The following is a 20,043-nucleotide window of genomic DNA, read 5'->3' as shown; positions in this document are numbered from 1 at the left end:
ATTGATGCATGAGGTGCTTAATCCAAATTTATAACAAAATAGCAATAAACAGTCAAGTAAAAACCAAACATTAGGACAAAATGGAATACTTTCCAGATAAGATTTTAGTCACAGTTTTTTTTAAATTTTAACACAATGGTCATATTAAAAGCCTGGAAGAGAGTAATTAATTTTATCATTTATTAGGGGTCAGAGGTCTGCAATTAGGATTTATAAGCCTAGTTGTATTACAATCTCTGAATGAAATATTGGGATCTTTTATAAGACAGGTGTCTAAGAACTGAGAGCAATGGTGTTGGCCCCAGTAATGACAGAGGTATGTTGAGATCAGGGTTGTGGAGTGGGGTTTGTTGTACAATATAAGGTGTGAAATCTAGAAGTTTAAAGGTGCTGATCTATGCTATTGAAGCCACCTCATTAGGATTTTACTTCCTGTTTGGTGCTGAATGTGCAGCTGTGAACTCAGTGCGAACCCATATGATGTGATCTCAGCTGGAGTACTTAAAGACCCAATCCAAAAGTTGGCATTTGGAAGAAATTAAAACCCATGGGCAACAAATGCTGGGCCAGGCAGTAACACCCATGTCCAGCGAAAAATATATTTTTATAAAGCTTGATAACACTAAGATACATAGTCATGTTACTGGTATTTAACAAAGGCATCTGGATCAATTAATTGGATGATCTAATGACAAGTGAGTGTTTTTTATGCAGCTAAATGTAAGGTGGTGTACGATGGAACAAAAGAACATCAAATATGTAGAATTAAGGGAGAAGTGTGAAAGAAGGATTTGCATTTTAGCACTGGTCATTGAGTCATTGACTGGAGGAATGTAAACTGCTCACAGCATTGTTAGTTGAATACTAGATTGTTCTTCAAGGGTATTTGACAACAACATGAAACTCGTTAATCTAACTTTGTGGTGATCAGTTATGAGAGTACATTTGGAACATGGTGCAATTCAGCGCCTTCTTACCCTTAACAGCCTGATCAATCACTATGGTTCGATGACCTCAAAGTATGATACTGAACTCCCCAAGGCAGCAAGAGCCAGATTCAATGGACGGTGTAGTGCTCACCAATCTTGAAGATGAGGAGAAAGAACTGTGTCTTTAAGCTGGAAAGAAGAAACGTAACCATCTCTGACCAATGTTGTCAGCTTTCTTTGCTTCAAATGATCCTTAAGTGACATTGATCCTGACCCTTTCCCTGCTCTATTTACTGGGAAGGTCCAGCATTCAGTAGGCGCTGCACTCTACCAACATACCAGTGGGTCCTAACAACATCATAAGGACTAATTTTGCATGGCGAAATGAGGATTCACCCCTGTCCTCATGGGACTGCTGGCACTTTCTAAATTAAGACACCATGAAAAATCCTAGCAGATGGGCAACAGATGAGTTCATAGTGAGAAAACATTTATCATATACCTCCCCTAATGGGGAGGCAGTGGGATTATCACTGGACTAATTATCCAGAGACCTAGGGTAATGCTTTGGGACTCAGGTTCTAATCCCACCATGCCAGATGGCAAAATTTGAATCCGATAAAAATCTAGAGTTAATATTCCCATTGAAACCACCCACGTCACCAGGAAACCTGCAACCAGCAGTGCACCACCAGTGGGATGATTGAATCCCATTGGCATGAATGGTCAGATAATTGTGACCAATGTAGTTGACCCTTAAGTACCTTCTGAATTGGCATAGCAAGCCACTCAGTTCAAGGGCAATAGGGATGGGCAACAATGGCCTGGCCAGTGATGCCCACATCCCATGAATGAACAAAAAGCAATTACTATTTTCGTGTCATTACCCTAATGTTTACAATGAATGGTACAATCAGGGCATTTTGTAGCAAAAAATAAAATATACTAGAAAATCTCAGCAGGTCTGGCAGCATCTATGGAGAGATAATAAAGCCAATATTCTGAGCCTAGATGACCCATAGTGTTCTGCTTGCGGTGGCTGGGGGAGAGAAACAGTAAGGTTATCCATCCTGGGCCCTTCATTCCCTCCCAATAACCAATTTTCCTATGAGTTTGGACAGTGGCAGCCTAACACCATCCCCAGTGCCACATGCCACCTCAACAGGTTGCCTACCATTGACATATCCTCGCCATATCGAGCATGGAGAGCATACAGGTGGCTGTGTGGAGGATTGCCATTGGGAACCCTTGGAGCATAGACATGATTGCATTCACCTGAATGTCTGGCATAGTGACTTCCAAGAATGGCTAGCAGTTCAGACAGACAGGAGAGGAACAGCCTCGTGACTAGCATGGGATGGGTTCCCATCAAAGGCAGCACTGCTGACTGACTCCATACAGTCTGAGGGGCTGTGTTAACACCTCCAGAGCCCCCTTGATTTGGAGCAGCAGCTGACAGAGCTGCTGCTTGTTACTGTTAGTGGGACTTGAGTGCAATGTCCACAAAAAAACCACAGGGTCTGAACAGCAGACTGCTGGCGGGCAACCAGAGCAATATTCGTGAGGTTGGGATTTGACCTCATATGAAACTGTTTGGGGTCAGTCAGCAGCCAGGGTGAAAAGTGCACAACAGGAGCCCTGAACCAGTGGTGACCCCAACCTGAGGACCCCCAGACCAGCATGATCCCCCCCCTGCAAACACATGCATCCATGCAAGCCCCCACCCTATCCTGCAACAAGGCAGCACACTCCAGGAATTGGTGCTCAGTGGTACTCACCTCCTTGTTCCCCTTAGTTACTGCTGCACCTGCCCTAGACTGTTACAGAGCATCTGTGATTCACACCGGAGAGGTAGGAACCATCCTAGAGCGGGGAAACGGCCTTGCTGAACTCACTAAATATATAGAAATCCATTCAAATGCATGTTAATGGGCTTTGCACCCATTTTGCGCCAGGAAAGACATGCACAAATCTGATTTTTAGCATCGCACGCTATTTTCCAGCCCCACTGATCTTCAACCATGCAGCAGGGTGGAAAGATTGTGAACTAGGTCTTTCTTGTTATGGTGTAAAAACCTCTATCTCTCATGGCTATTCTTTTGGAATGCAGTTTCCTTCATACTAAATTGAACATAATTTGAGACGGTAATAATTTTTACACTGAATTCAGACCTTTAACTTTTCAAGAATATTAACTTTTCATCCTGACTAATATACGCACCAACACATTTCTTAATCTTCCCAGTTGCTAGATTATTCAAATACCAGAGCTTGAATGAGGGCTTATCTTTCCTTGAATAACTTTATGACTCACCGGAATTAGTTGACAATCTCATAGATCTGATCTCGCTTTTGAGTTTAATAGAAAAATTAAATTCCATTTAATTCAACGCCAATTTGAGCTCTTCAAACATGACATCAGTGATTGGTCAAAGGGCAGATCAAAATACCAGAAACTGAGAGGCTCACCTGAGCAGGTTTGCTGAAGCAATCACAGCTGAGATGGGCTGATAAGTGGAATGGCTAACACTCGCAAACTAAAGCAATTCTTCTGTGATAAATTTGTGTCCGATGTGGGCTCTCATGGTGCTTAGAGGAAGTTTTGATATTGACTCTCGAGCTCACCCAGTAGCTGTGCACCTGGCACAATAAATAAAAACTGTGTGACCTCCTTTGGAAACAAGTGCATATCAGAAGCAAAGAGGAAGCACAAGGAGAGGAAGCCCTGAGTTAGCAACACATCCAAAACTCAATCATCTGCAGTATCTTGTCCTCTTTGCAGTAGAACTTTGCAGTCACCTACTTACACACTGGAATCCTAACAAACATCCCAGATAGTCATCACCTCAAAATATGAGTAAGATTGATCAAAACAAAAGTTGAAATTTAAACCCAATTTCCCATTGAGAAATGGAGTTGGAAGATGAATCTGGATGACGTAATCTGAGATAACATTACTCTTATTTGCTTAATGATCATGTATCAGCATCAAAATAATTAGTGCAGATACTGATTGTAATTACAACAAAAAAGCAGCAGTTCAACATAAAGGAAAATACTTGATATTCTGCACTTAGTCGATCAATATCTTGCATCCATTACATCAGAGCTTTCATTGTTGCAGCAAACCAATGCAAATCACTGCCATAAGCTGTGAAAAAAAGTATGTTCCAGAGCTTGAATGGCTGAAAATACAGCCACCTATAATGGGATAAAATGATTGGGATAGAAGCAAGTAGACTTCTCAGAGGTCTGGAGGATATAGAGGGCATTTTGAACTGAAAGAATCAGGATTTCAAAATAGATACATTGGTGACTGGGAACCAAACAAGAAACATTGGGAGAATCAGTGAACGTGACTTGATGTAAGTTAGGATATTAGCAATAAACCTTTGGATGAGCTGAAGATGATAACTTTGGACAGGTAATTATGGCTTATTTAGGACTGAGTGTATAGCAAACAGGCTGATAATTCAGAAGCAGTAGAGGCGAGGTGAAGAAAGGTGGTGGAGTGGCAGACCTTTGTATCCTCAGTATTATTGTGGAAGCAGGTTCCACAACCATAATTTTATGGTCATGCCCTGGCATGTCTTCCCCTAGCAGATGTTGGGGGCCATCTAAATTGCCATTTACTTTGAAAAGAAAGAGCACCATGGTCACATTCACAAAGTGTCAGCTCTCACTCGGACCGTGGCAGGACTGGAAACCTGGGAAAATTTGGGAAAGTCAGGCATGGGCTAGCACATGCATAGACTTTAGAGAGGGAAGGGAGCTTACTGATGGGGCAGTCTTTTCAAAGAGAGGGAACCATTTAACATGGAGCCAGAGAAGGAAATTGGTTGGTCAGTACTTTACTGGAATGGGGCAAGAGAAAAAGAAATGGATCTCATGGGCCAAGATGGCCTTGAAGAGTGCATGAGGGGAAACAGGAGAGAAGTGAGAGAAAACTGTGGGTGCAGGGTTAGGGCAGGGTTACACAAGGAGAAGTTTGTTCATTGGCTGAGGAAATGGAAGGAAGGAGGAAGGTAGATCTCGGTGTTAGCGCTAAAGGTCCAGGCCAGATGGCACCTCAGTTGTAAAAATGGCTGGAATGGTTTCTGAGGTGTTTGTAACAGAAGTTCAAAACTTCCACTGTTGGATGATATTTTGATGCTTAAAGAAAATCACAGAAGCTCATTATTTGTTGGTAAAGAATTTGCTGTCACAGATCCAATTAGACTTGCACCCAGCCAAATGATGTGATTCAGCTAATCTGCTTTTCTGACTGAATGCACTTGCCGTATGCATGAGTTTGAATGTAAGTATTCCAAAAGTTCGTTATGCCAAATAAACCTGTTAGACTTTAACCTGGTGTTGTGAGACTTCTTACTGTGCCCATCCCAGTCCAACACCAGCACTTCCACATCAAGTCAGGAGTGTGATGGAATATTCTGTACTTGCCAGGATGGGTGCAGCTCCAACAAACAACACTGAAGAACTTGACACCATCCAAGACAAAGCAACCTGCTTGGAGGGCAACCCAACCACAAACATTCACTCCCTCCACCACAGATGCACAGTGGCAGCAGTTTACCATTTACAAGATGCGCTACAGCAGTTCACTAAGCCTAATTTCACATCAACTTCCAAATTCCCAACCTTCACACCCAGAAGGCCAAGGACAGCAGATAGGTAGGAATACCACCACCTGGAAGTTTCCCTCAAGTCACTCACGATCCTGACTTGAAAATATCTTGCTGTTCCTTCACTGTCCAGGATCAAAATCCTGGCACTCTCTCTGTATCAGTGCTTTGGATATACCTACACCACACAGACTGCCACAGTTCAAGAAAGCGACTCACCACCACCTTCTTGAGGGTAATTAAGGATGTGCAATAAATGCTGGCCTAGCCAGCGACATCCACATCATATGAACAAATAAAAATAAAACTGCACATCCCTCAGAGGCATGTATGGAGTCAGGATCAATGTATTCTACATTACTGAGCGGAAGTGGCTGCTGTCAGCTCAGTGGGAAAGGATAGTTTAGGTGCCAGCTCCCTGGAAGATGAGGCTGTACATACTTTCAAGGGGTGGTCTGCAGGAGAATGCTGATGAAATGGACACCAACACTTGGTGCATTGACAGATCTGTCAGACAGTCTCCTGTTACTGTCAAGGTTTGTCGGGGAGTCCAGCTCCAACGTGGCAGAAAGTATCATGCAGAGCTTGGAGCCTATATCCGTCCGTCAGTGGACGGCTGTGAAACTGACATGTTTTTGGTGACCAAACCCTGTGTCCAGATTTCCCAAACTTCAGCTTTGTATTTCAACATAGTTGGTCTGAGTCAAAAGCACACAATCAATCAGCACAGACATTCATATTATCTGTGCAGACAAAATTCCTGAAAGTAACATCAATTCAGCCAGAAACTGCTGTTTGACATCCTGACATCAATACTCCTGAGTCTCATGAAGCATGTATGCAATCCCGCACCCAGCCCAGTGGCCTGTCTACATCAAAACTAGCCAGAGGTGAAGCTATGCCATTGGCTTGCTTTGGACCTTCCGTATTACCAGCACCAACAATACCACAGGGGCCAGTTTTGTGACATCAGTCTCATTGTGACCCTGTTTATTGTAGCAGTGATCACCCATAACTTTCAACATGTTCCAAAAATTTTATTGCATTAAAATTTGTAAAGTACCACCTCATCACTAAGTCGTCATGAACTGAATCTGCAGCAGGTCCAGGCTACATTTCAGGTACTGAGGTTCTTACCACTAAGAGAGGCAAGGTTCATTCCATTGAGGCAAACTTCTACAGCTAATAATTTAAAAGAGATCGAGGGTAGAATGTTCCATTCACTGAGCAGTTAGATGAGAATATTTGAGAAATGGGGTGCAGTGATGTCGGGAGGGTGCTCTTCATTTATTCTACATCAAGGGCAGGATAAAAGGGGAAAAAGATGTATGTAAGATTAGTTTTACTGTGAGTTGTTTGCTGTTGGATTATGGATCGTTCCTGGCATTTTTTGATTATTTTGGATAATTCTCGGATTGCTAAACATTTGCAGAGGCTTTCAGTGCAGAAAGCTGTCCAAGCATCTGGACAAACCTGGGGATTGTGTACTCAGCTGGAGGACCTCCTCATAAGAGGAGGAAAAGATCAGAAGGGAGGAGAGGTCAGTTGGCTGCAGGTACCATCCCAGAGTCTGCCCTTTGGACCAAGATGCACAGCCAGAAGGAGTGGAAGGCCAGCAGGAATTGGAGGGGAGGTGGGTCTGGAGAAGGCACCAATGCCTAGCAGATAGAGTGTATAGGTAGCAATCATGCTACCTGAAAGTATCAGAGTGTCAAATAAGGCTCTACCTCCCCAGGGACACTTCTATCTGCAATATGGTCAGGTAGGTGGCCACCTTATGCCAGTGGTTCTGAGTGGCCCTTAAATTTTATGCCTCAGGCTCATTCCCTGGGGTCAATGGGAGGTCTCTATGGAGTCTCAAAATTTTTTGCCCACAGCTGCATTGTTGGTTATATTTGCACTTCTGGAAGGTCAAAACCTTCATTCGCTTTAGGACAGATAAGACTAGCCAGACAGAGTGAACCAGAGGATTTGCTGCAATTGCAATGTTTCCTCGAATTAAGGGAGTTATTGACTGCACACATGTATCCATCAAGGCATCAGTGGGGGAGCCAGGTTTTTTTGTCAATAGAAAGAGCTTCCACTCTTCAAACATTCAGGTTGTGTGACCACAAGAGTAAGATACTGCAGATTTATGCCAAGTATCCAAGAAGCTGCCATGATGCCTTCATCCTTTGTTACTCCCAGTTTGTAAGGCTGTTCATTGCACCAGCACAGTTTGATGACTGGTTATTGGGGGACAAAGTTCTGCTAAGGACCCAAGGACTCCAGCCGAGGATCGCCACAACCGCAGTCAAGCCTCCACAAAGGACAATAACCAAGAGGACAAGAGGCCTGCTCAAGATGAGGTTTCATTGACCACTCAGAGGGATTACTGCAATATCCTCTAGGAGTCTGCTGCGACCTACACAATCTGGCTCTCTCAAAAGGGCATCCACTGAAGGATGAAGACGATGCTGTTCCAGAGATTGCAGAGGACAATTCCAGTGCTGAAGAGGAACCCGAACAATCCTAGGGTGATAAACAAGATCCCGAATTGAGGATGCTTATGGGAGGCAGGGAGAGTTGGGAGGCCTTGACTCACAGTTCTTTTGGTTAGGAGTCAAGATATAGAAAGGGAAAAGCGGCTTTACTGACCAGTGCTGATGAGGTACTCCTGTTGCCCTGTACTTATGTCCCTACCTCTGGAATAAACTTTGCAGCCCTATGATATGTATAAGCCCCAATTGATCAGGAGAGTCCAGCGCTGTAGCTGGGCATGCCTCAGTTGTCATGGTCTCTTCAGATACGATGGTCATTGACAGAGGGGCAGAGAAGCTGCTGCCATTGACAGGACTGCACTGAGAGGAGCTACTTGATGCATGGAGTTGGAGTCATCTACCAACACAAGGTTTGTTTGAACCTCCCTGATCATCTGAGATGGATAGGAATGGGATGCCAGAAGAGTTATGAGGTGCCTCAACTGTCTTTCACTTTGGTTGTGACCTGCTGAAGTCATGGCAAATACGTGGTCCCCCAGGTTTGAAGGCAATTCCAGAAAGCCCGATTGAGATTCTGAAGCTCCCTCTGTATGAGAATGGTCATTCTCTATCTAGGAGACTATGCAGTCAGAACTCTGGGCCAGCACAGTGCTCACGGTGTGCATGGACTCTTCCAACACTGAGACCTTGGCATGCTGACCTGCAGTGCTCTCTGCCAGATCTGCATGTGCTCCCTGCTGGACATCCAACATCTGTGTCTGATGGATGACTCTGGAGGCTCATAGCTGCCTCATCTGCTTTGAAATGCATATGTCCAGCATTGAGCCTGTGTCTGCACCGATGTATCGTACAGAGGGAGGATGTGGTATAGGTGCATTTTGCTGCAGGAACTCCGATGTCAAGGGAGTGGCCTTGGGGTCCTTCTAGGGTCTCCAAACTCCGATTGGATGTGGCCCACTGCGGGCCAGATGTGGCCCGCAGGCCATAATTTGGAGACCCATGGTCTTGAGGATGGTCTATCTGAAGAAGGAAGAAATAACATCAGTCTTGAACAGCATTACGAACTCAGAGTGCATGTAGTCTGTTTGCTTTTCAGAATGGACGTTTGACTGAGCAACGACATCTGAATGGGCAAGCAACGGGGACGAGTGGATTTCACATATTAGTCTTGCTGCCCTATATCTCTCATACCCTCTCCCAATCACTTCCTTGTCCACTAGGTTCTTCTCCTCCGCTGAGGCCTGTGCCCCTCCGTGACCAGTGGACCTGGCTCCACATTCACACACCATCTCAAGGATTTGCTTCTCCTGTTGACTTAAGAGAAGAAGATTTGGGACGCCATCACCCTTCTATCCTTGCTCTTGCACATTGTATCTGCTCTTCTCCTGTAAGGACAAAATTGCTTTCATGCATGGTTACAACTGGACACACCCTGGCAGAACACTGAAGATAGTTAAACCTCTTCTTCCTCTGCATCAAGGTCCTTCGCACTGCATTATGTCTGCTGGCTTGACCTGGTATCTCCATCCATGCTTTCCTTGCTAAGTATGATGACTTCTTCTTTCCATCTCCAAGCACCGGTATCTCTCATTGGGCATCGGTGAGGCAGACTGACTCCAGTTGTTCCCCTCCCACTAGGCATGGGCTGTGGGTGTGAATGACATAATGCAGTCACAATGTCAGCACAAGAAATGACAATAGTCAAACCCCTGGAATTTCGCAGCAGCTTCCTGGGTCTGTTGCATATCAATCATCAGCCTTTAGAGAGCTCCATTTAAAGCTCCCACCCACACTAACATTTATTGCAGCACCCAACCAGACAATGCATTTCCACCTCCAGGAGATAGTGCCAAGTGTAGCAGAACCAGTGAAAGCCTGCAATTAGTAATTGGGAGGCTAATGAGGGAGATGCAGTGGACTCAGCTGGGATTTTCCCAACATCAGAGCAGCTTCCTGCCATGTGCCGATCCTGGTAGGCAAGGGACGTGCAGCCTTCCTGGGTACCCTCGAGCCATGGGCAGGAAAGGTCACACCATCGGCCTGAATGATTCCTATGAAGGGGGTTACCCCTGCCAGCTTTGGTCCTCATTAAATTTGAATTTGTTGCATGTTCCCAGAGACACCTCCATTTTGAGGCATCATCACATTCTACTTACTTCCTGAGACATGTCCATCTTGTCAAAATGCAGGCTGCTGGCACTGCAATGCTGGAGACATTCTGATTGGGCCTGAAATCTCAGGAACCTGAGATTACCATCCTTAATTGGATGGTTTACATGGAGATGGCCAATTAGAAGGCCATTTGCCAAACAACAATCAGGGATGAAACACGCATTTGTCCGGATTTTCAAAGATGTAAGATTTTGTGCAATGAGTTTTAGCCTTGCTCTCTTTCCCATCATTTAAAAACAATCTCTAGACCTTTTTACATCCTTGCTGCAGGTCTGAAACCCAAGCAATCCAGGTCTTATTCTGTTCACTGAAAAGAATTTGATGTTTTTGCCAGGCCCAATTTTTCAAAACGAGTTATCCAAACTTCCTTTAATATATTTCAAAACAGAACAGGATGCTTTCAGGAGCATATTTTTCCTCAAACAGCAGAGACCTTAGGCATCTCTAAATAATCTTTTTCCCAATGCGAGGGAGCTGTGAACAATCAAATTTATTTTATTTGGCAAACACTCGGTGTTTACCTCCGAGGATGTTGCACGGTAAAATTGCATAGCGGCTTGGGGGATTTTTAACCTCAGCCAATTACTTAATGATGTTGATGATTTTGCAAAAAATGTGGCAGGAGCTAGGTACCCCCCCCCCCGGATTTTCATATTGACTGAGTCTTATGTTGCAAAGCTCAGCATCGGCTGCAGAGTCACACACCCATATTGAGAGAATTACCCCTTTTGCATTGGTGGACCCGATTTTACCATTGCGTTGTGCTCATTTTTGGGCACGAAAACTTGGTAATATCAGGCATGAGGTGAGTGGTGTGATCCATGCCCGCCCCTGCACCGATTCACCGGGGGTTGCAAAGGCCTGAAAATGGCCGCAATCAGCCATTTAAATACATTTGCTTGCATTAGTGCATGGCCCATCCATAGAAGTCTGATTCAGGCGCTCCAGTTAGTGAGGAGATAGGTGCTTAGCGTCCAACAGCTCCCTGCCTCAAATTGGTGGGAAGTAGAGTGGGGCGGGGGGGGGGAGGGTGTCAACTGCCACTTTCCCTGAGATCAGTGGGGAGCAACAGGGGTCCAGTGCCACTCTGCCTGAGATCAGTGGGGGGGAAGGAAGGTCTGCTGCCACTCTGCCTGAGAGCAGTGTTGGGGGAAGAGGGGGTCCGCTGCCACTCTGCCTGAGATCAGTGGGGGAGAAGGGGGAGGGTGGATCACTCTGCCTGAGATCGGTGGGGGGGAAGGGAGAGGGTGCATCACTCTGCCTGCGATCAGTGGGGGAGGGGCCTGCGATCTGTCTGGGTAGTGGGGCCTGCGATCTGTCTAGGTAGTGCGGTAATGGGGGAGATAAGTGAGTCAGTAATATGGGGGCAGAGCAATGTCTGTGGGGACTGGGGAAGGCATCATCCAGTCTGGGAAGGATGTGGCAGGGGAGCAACATTCTGTCACTTTTTTTCTGCGCATGCACAGTTGGAAGCCCTGATCAGAGCTCTGGGGTTTCGGACATGTTAACCCTGCCCACAGGCTTCTGCAGCACCATTCGGAATTGCTGATTTTTTTAAGGCAGACTGCATACGAGGGTGCCTGAGAAAGGGTCTAAAAGTCAAATCTGAAACACTCCCAGTTTCAAGTCCACCCAGCATTTCGAATCAAAATGATAAAATAGGGCCTGGTGACTCTTAAAGCAACAATACACTTTGAGAAAAACATTTTAATACAGGTTATATTAATGTAGGTTGTAAGGCAGCACAGTGGTTACACTGCTGCCTCATAGTACCAGGGACCTGGATCTGATTCTGGCCTTGGGTGACTGTCTCTGTGGAATTTATATGTTCTCCCCATGTCTGCATGAGTTTCCTCCGGGTGCTCTGGTTTTCTCCCATCGTCCAGAAGTATGCAGGTTAGGTGGATTGGCCATGCTAAATTGCTCCTTCATGTCCAAAGATGTGTAAATTAGTTGGATTAGCCATGGGGTTTAGAGGATGGGGGAGGGGGCGGGGGCAGGGGACTCTCCAACAGAACAACATAATCAGACACTATCCCAGTGTCCCCACATATATGATCTCCCTACCCTTCATATCCTCAGACAATTTAGCATAACCTCAGTAAGGATTTATGGTCGTTAACTATAAAAAAAGAGTCAACCATAGAAGTATTGATGGAATTTCTTCACACCAAATACAACGGCCAACCCTTCTCAATCTGAGAATATCATTGCTCTACACCTGAAAAGATCCTGGAGGCATTCGTGATGGGCTTCTCTATCCTGTCTTTCCAGCAATGTGACAGTGTTTCATCAACTCTGTATGGACAGCATCAAAGGTCAAAACAAGTTCTTTCTTTGGTTGAAATGGCCCAGTATGTAGGATGACAGTAACTGACTTTTGACCTTAGAGAAACCTCTGCCTGCAAAACTCCCCAAGACCTTCTGTGATATTTTGTGGTAGGGCATGCAAGGGAGCCAGCATGGAAGCCAAACTCGGGATAAATTTTCCATAATAATTGACTAACTCAAGGAAGGATTTTAGCTCTGTGGTGTTCCTTCCTTGGGGTTAGTAGCTCCTTGATGCCTTTACTTCATCCCCTACTGGATGTAACCCCTTGCCATCCACTCAGTAGCCTAAATAGATTAGTTCAGCCATCTGGAAAACATATTCCTCCCTCTTCAAATGGTCTCCTGCCCTGGAAAATCATTGCAGGACCTATTGTAGGTTGCCAGATGTTCCTGTTCTGAAGCTCCAGCGACTAAGGGCTTATGTAAGGGTACTGCGACCCTCAGTAGCTCTTGAGTGTCCCTGATAGCTCTTTGGAAGATGACACACACTGATGAGACCCTGAAAGGCAAATAGGTACGCTCATAGAATCGTAGAATATGTGTTGATTGTCACATATTTCCGAGAGGATTAGTCCGGTCGGGGAAAGTTTAGCCACTTGTTGACTTGGCTTAAAAATCTACAATTGGGGCATGGATTACCTATTGAGTTTGGAGACCCACCATTAATTTAAAGCCCTATCTACACCCCTAGTTATATGATTCGCCAGGACCCTGGCCCCAGCACGATTCAGATGAAGACCGTCCCATCAGAACAGGTCCCCTCTTCCCCAATACTGGTGCCAATGTCACATGAATTCAAACCCATTCCTCCCACACCAATCTTTGAGTCATGCATTTACCCCCTTAATCTTATTGACCCAGTGCCAATTAGCTCGTGGCTCAGGTAGTGAAGTTGTCCACTTTGGTAGGAATAATGGTAGGAAGGACTATTACTTACATGGCGAAAAACTGCAGCATGCAACGGTGCAGAGGGACCTTGGGGTCCTTGTACATGAGTCGCAAAAACCTAGCCTACAGGTGCAGCAGGTGGTCAGGAAGGCGAATGGGATGCTGGCCTTCATAGCGAGGGGGATTGAATATAAAAGTAGGGAGGTCTTGCTGCAACTGTACAGGGCACTGGTGAGGCCGCAGCTGGAGTACTGTGTGCAGTTTTGGTCGCTGCACTTGCACAAGGATATTTCGGCCTTGGAGAAAGTGCAGAGGAGGTTTACTAGGCTGATACCGGAGTTGAGGGGGTTGAACTATGAGGAGAGGCTGAATAAACTAGGCTTGTACTCGTTAGAGTTTAGAAGAATGAGGAGAGATCTCATGGAGACATATAAGATGATGAATGGGATGGATAGGATAGAGGTGGAGAGGCTCTTCCCGCTCAGAAAGGACAGTAGGACTAGAGGGCACAGCCTCAAGATAAAGGGGGGGCGGTTTAGAACAGAGTTGAGGAGGAACTTCTTCACTCAAAGGGTGGTGAATCTCTGGAATTCTCTGCCCATTGAAATGGTGAAGGCTGCCTCGCTAAATATATTTAAGACGCGGGTGGATGGGTTTTTGATAGGCAAGGGGATTAAGGGTTATGGGGAGAGGGCGGGAATGTGGAACTGAGACACGACAGATCAGCCATGATCTTATTGAATGGCGAGGCAGGCTCAAAGGGCTAGATGGCCTACTCCTGCTCCTATTTCTTATGTTCTTACGTTCTTAGTAGTCCAGAGGTTATTACCTTTTTGGTTCTGTTTTTAAATTTAGCTCCTAGCTGTTCATGCTCCCTTATCAGAACCTTTATTTCTGTTTCACATATGTCATTGGTACCTACGTAGACCATGACAACTGGGTCTTTACCCTCCCACTCCAAGTTCCCCTGCAGCCCAGATGAGATATCCCAAACCTGAGCACCAGGCAGGCAACACAACCTTCGGGATTCTTGATCCTGGTCACAGAGAACACTGTCAATGCCCCTAACTACCATCACCAATTCTAGATTCACCATCTAGACCTTCTAGATGGTTGCAGTATTAGGTTTGGAAGGTGCTGTTAAAGGAATTTTGGTGAGTTATCTTGTAGATGGTGCACATTGTTGTCATTATGCATTGTTGGTGGAGTTAGTGAATGTTTGTGGGTGGGGTGCCCATCAAGCAGTCTGCTTTGTCCTGGATGGTGTCAAGCTTCTTGACTGTTTATGGAGCTGCACTCATCCTGTCAACTGGTGAGTATTGCATCACACTCCTGACTTGTGCCTTTTAGACGGTGGATAATCTTTGGGGAGTCACGAGGTGAGTTGCTTGCCATAGATTCCTAACCTCTAACCTCTCTTGTAGTCACATTACTTATGAGGTTAGTCCAGTTCAGGTTTTGGTCGCGTGTAACCCCAGGATGTTGACTGTAGAGGATTTGATGATGGTAATGCCATTGAATGCCAGGGGGCAATGGTTAGATTCTCTTATGTTGGAGGTGGTCATTGCCTGGCATTTGAGTGGAGCAAATGTTATTTGCCACTTGTCAGCCTTTGTCTGGATATTGTCCAGATCTTGCTGCATTTGGACCTGGGCTGCTTCAGTATCTGATGTATTGTGAATGGTGTTGAACACTGTGCAATCATCAGCAAACATCTCCACTTCTGAGCTTATGGTGGAGCGAAGGTCAACGATGAAGCAGTTGAAGTTGCCACACAATCACAACCATCTTCCTGTGTATGATTTCAACCAGCAAAAAATGTTTCCCTTGATTCTTTTTGACTCCAGTTTTGCTAGGGCTTCTTGATGTCATACTCATTCAAATGCTACCTTGTTGGCAAGCGTTGCGACTTTTACCCCAAGTCTAGAGTTCAGCTTTTTTTGTCATAGAGAAAGCGAAGCAGAGGTTCACCAGACTAATTTCTGGGATAGTGGAGCTCTCCTGTGAGGAGAGATTGAGGAGATTGGACTCTTGAGTTTATTAGAATGAGAAGTGATTTCATTGAAATTTATAAAATGATTAAGGGATTATACAGAGATGCAGAAAGGATGTCCCCCTGGCTGGGTAGTCTAGAACCAAATGACAGTCTCAGAATAAGAGGCAAGCCATTTAGGACTGAAATGAGAAGGAATTTCTTTGGGTAGTAATTCTCTACCTCAGAGGACTGTGGATGTCATTGAGCATGTTCAAGACTGAGATCGATAGATTTCTAGGTACAAATGACATCAGAGATTGTGCAGGAAAATAGCATTCAGATCAATGATCCAAAGATGATTAACTGAATGGTGGAGCAGGTTCAAGGGGCTGAACGGTCAACTTCTCCTATGTTTCTATACTTAAGATCACATAGTGAACGGTCAAACTTCTGGTAATCATATCTTAAAGCATCTGACCAAGCTGGCCTAGCCAAAGCATTGGTTCACATTTCATCATTTTTATGCCTTTCCAAAGTGTGCAGAATTTTTTATTTGGAGGATTGTATTGTCCTATCAAAATCCATCTTAAAATTACTATTGTCCAATGAGATGACTAATTCTTTGTTCAAAACAGAATAATAGACACTCATTGACAATGAGCATATATTTAAAACTTCCTCCAGTAATTGTCCATCCCTCATACCTGTTGGTAGATTTTTTCAGTCCTTCTTTCCAGCATACACATGCATGCATTTTATCAATAAGACAACTCAAGCTGTTTAAGTATCTAACGTTTTCTAGATCTTCTACATTTCAAAGAAGCAAACTCTTGGCATTTTCAATCAATGCCAGTTTGTCTCTTTCTCTTGCAGCCTGCACAACAAATGACAAAATGAATTAGCATTTTTAAAACACATAAATCCCTTACCTTCCTGTTCTCACCCTGCTACCCTGGATGAGTAATATAGCGGGTCTGGAAATCTGAATGGGAGGCCAAAAATGGGAATCATGACAAATCTTCCCAAGCCATTTTTTATGACATTATCAGCCTTGCTCTGTTCCCCGTTGCGAGGCTGATTACAATATTTATTGCCTAACTTAAATCCATTTAGCGAACCTGGGATGCAATCGTAACTCGGATTTCCGACTTTGCCACTGAAGGTTCCCACCAGCGGGGATCACAGATGTCCCCAGCAATCGGGACATGACATGATGGCCTTGCTGGTGGAACTGGAAGTCATTGAGGCCCCACCAGGAGGTTGGGGGTAGGGGGCAATGCCTCTTGGGCAGTGCCAGCCTGGCAGGCTAGACTTCCACTGGGCACACTGGCATCCTGGCACTGCCAATCTGGCACAATGGCAATGCCCAACAGGCACCAGGCAGTGCCAGGGGCAGGGCCTCGGTGGGGTGGGGGGGGGAGGGAAGGAAGGACTCAGCATCAAGAGGTGGGGGATGATGTGGGGCCAGGATCAGCTACCAGAGACCAGGGCCTGTGATCAGAGGCCATGGCCAGCAGAGCTCAGGGCTCACGATTGTGGGCTGAGGTTGGCCATCAGAGCTCATGGTCAGCTATCAGGAGGCTGGTGATCTGGGATAAGGTATAAGAGCCAGTGATCCTGGGGTTTGGGGGAGGGGTGGTTCAGAACTGCCAACGTTCCGGGTGGGGGGCATGGTTTTGGCACAGTGATGTCCGGAGGGCTGTGGGGGGGCAGGGGACGTGATCGGGGGCTGCAGTGGGGGCAGGGTGGTGGGTGTTGGAGAAGTTTATGCACATATACACACAGATCCCTCTGCTCCTGCACATCCTTATTTTGTATCCCTAACCTTCCCTTTTGCTCCACCTGACCCTCTCCTCTTCATCAGCAGCGTAAAGTCCGGCGCCTTTCCACCTCTCTTCAGTTCTGATGAAGGGTTGTATTGGACATGATATATTAACTCTGTTTCTCTCCACAGATGCTGCCAGACTTGCTTAGTTTTTCCAGAACTTCATGTTTTCATTTCAGAATATAAATTACTGACAGGCTTTGATATGTTCCCCCAGGCTTGATTATGTCCACCAATAGATCAATACCTTGATCTTGAAAGCAGTTGTAATATTTTTGGTTGACTCAATCATACTTTTATTTGAAATTTGTGGTTGAGATTTGCAGACATTATTCAATGATGAAATATTGAAGGTGATGCTGTAAGCTTGCTGTGTGCAAATAAATTGTTATATTTCTAAATTACAACAGTGACTGCACTTCAAAGGCACCTAATTGGCTATAAAGTGTATTGAGACATCCTGACAGGTGCTCTATAAATTAAAGTATTTATTTCATACATTTGAAAATGGTTCAGATAAACTCAACTGGGTTAGAATCTGTTAACCTGTGTTTACCATTTTGCTGCTGGGCATCCTTAACTTATTTTTTTTTTCAAATTATCTTCAAGGTATTTCAATGCCAATCCCTGTTTTTGGACTCCAAGATGCTTCCAAAGTTTTTAAGGATGACAGTTGTTCCCTCACAGATGACCATTTTGTCCTGGTGGGTTCCTTCGTGGCATTCTTCATCCCCCTCACAATAATGGTGGCCAGCTACTTCTTGACAATCCGAGTACTACAGCACGAAGCTACTTTGTGCTTGGATGTATTTAAACCCAAGCCCAAATGGACAAACTTTCGGATGTTTCTTCAGAAGGGGCCTCTGTCAGCCAACTCATCAGACAAAGCAGCAATGTTAAAACCATTTGACGTTAAAGGGACACCTCCTCAGATATCATCCTTAAATAAAGAGCTGGGAACTTCAGGAAGACGGTCAGTGCAATCAATTAGCAATGAACAGAAGGCTTCCAAGGTTCTTGGGATTGTGTTTTTCCTTTTTGTTGTGATGTGGTGTCCATTCTTTGTAACCAATGTAATGTCTGTAATCTGCACAAAGGTGTGTGATGAACAGCTCATTGAAGAACTCCTCAGCATATTTGTCTGGGTAGGGTATCTCTCTTCTGGTATTAACCCACTTGTGTACACTCTTTTCAACAAGACCTATCGATCAGCCTTTTCACGGTACATTCACTGTCAATACAAGAATGAGAAAAAGCCCACTCAGCAAATTCTAGTCAGCACGGTACCTACTCTGGCATCCAGCAAGGACAAACTCCAGCTGTCCAGTACGGAAAGTTTGAAAACCAGCACAGAAATGAAGATCAGGATATATTCCGTCGAATCTCTGAAAGAAACCCATCAGGAGACATCAAGGACTGAAACAGTTTATATCACTGAAAAGGTCAGCTATGTTTGAGTGCAGATCTTATATGAAATAGTACAAGTCTTCTTTGGGATAGTTAATGAAACAGAAGGTAATATGACACATGCATCTTCAGGTACTGTTCTATTGGAATGTTGGCTACCCACCATATCCCAAGACATGATTGTGCCTACTACCTTTAATGTTATACAAAGCGGAGCACATGAAACTTGGCACAGTTGGATTTTCCAGTTCAGATTATGGGAAAGAATCAAAAGTAAATACATTTGACTGGATTGGTTATTGCATTGCAACCCATTGCAATTGTTTTAAGTTATTTTCAAATAACCATGCAATCAGAAAGTTTAGTAAATTACATTGGATATACAGCACAGAAACAGGACATTCGGCCAGCCATTACATGAGGTATTTATGCTCTATTCGACCTCCTCCCTTCATTCCTCATCTAAACCTACCATTGTAATCCTCTATTCCCTTCTCCCTCATCTGTTTGTCTAGCTTTCCCTGAAATGCTCTTTCCCTAATACTTTTGTTTCACCACTCCCTTGGTAGTGAGTTCCACATCTTAACACTCTTCAGCTAGCTGTTTCTTCTGAATTCCCTATTGGATTTCTTGGTCCTATCTAGTCAGCCTCTAGTTATGCTGTTCCCTACAAGACTGAAAAATAGGAGCAGCAGCTGGCCATTTGGCTCCTAGGCTGTTCAGTACGATTGTGACTGATCTGATTGTGGCCTCAACGCCACTCTCCTGCCTGCCCCCATAATTCTTGACCCCTTTCTACCTCAAAAATCTGTCTTACCTCACAAGTAAGAAGTCTCACAACACCAGGTTAAAGTCCAACAGGTTTATTTGGTAGCAAAAGCCACTAGCTTTCAGAGCGCTGGCTGCCCCTTCATCAGGTGAGTGGGAGTTCTAATCACAAACAGGGCATATAAAGACACAAACTCAATTTACAGAATAATGATTGGAATGTGATTCTTTACAGCTAATCAAGTCTTAAAGGTACAGACAATGTGAGTGGAGAGAGCGTCAAGCACAGGTTAAAGAGATATGTACTGTAATGTTAAAATGGCGGCGTGGGCTCGTTGGGCTGAAGGGCCCGTTTCCCGGGCTGTTTTTGTTCTTTGTTCTTTGTATTGTCTCCAGAAAGGACAGTTAGTGAGATTTTGCAAATCCAGGCAAGTCGTGGGGATTACAGATTGTATGACATCAACCCAAGATCCCAGCTGCAGCTGTCCTCATGTGTGCGGAACTTGGCTATCAGTCCCTGCTCAGCGACTCCGCACTGTCGTGTGTCGTGAAGGCCACCTTGGAAAACATTTACCCGAAGATCAGAGGCCGAATGCCTGTGACCGCTGAAGTGTTCCCCAACAGGAAGAGAACAGTCTTGCCTGGT

General features: G+C 44.9%; 1 protein-coding gene across 1 annotated transcript in view; it reads left to right on the top strand.

The window, feature by feature from the left end:
- htr2aa (5-hydroxytryptamine (serotonin) receptor 2A, genome duplicate a) overlaps window positions 1–18,679 on the top strand; it is a 90,176-nt gene extending 71,497 nt beyond the window's left edge. Inside the window, exon 3 of the mRNA XM_080203325.1 lies at window positions 17,832–18,679. Coding sequence (XP_080059451.1) covers window positions 17,832–18,679 — 848 coding nt within the window. The remainder of the gene's footprint in view (window positions 1–17,831) is intronic.
- Window positions 18,680–20,043: the final 1,364 nt, after the last annotated feature.

This window comes from Carcharhinus amblyrhynchos, chromosome 15 (assembly GCF_965287045.1).
Source record: "Carcharhinus amblyrhynchos chromosome 15, sCarAmb.v2.hapA, whole genome shotgun sequence".
Lineage (NCBI taxonomy): Eukaryota > Metazoa > Chordata > Chondrichthyes > Carcharhiniformes > Carcharhinidae > Carcharhinus > Carcharhinus amblyrhynchos.
The sequence above is the reverse complement of the archived record's forward strand: the minus strand, read 5'-3'. Positions and strand labels throughout refer to the sequence as shown.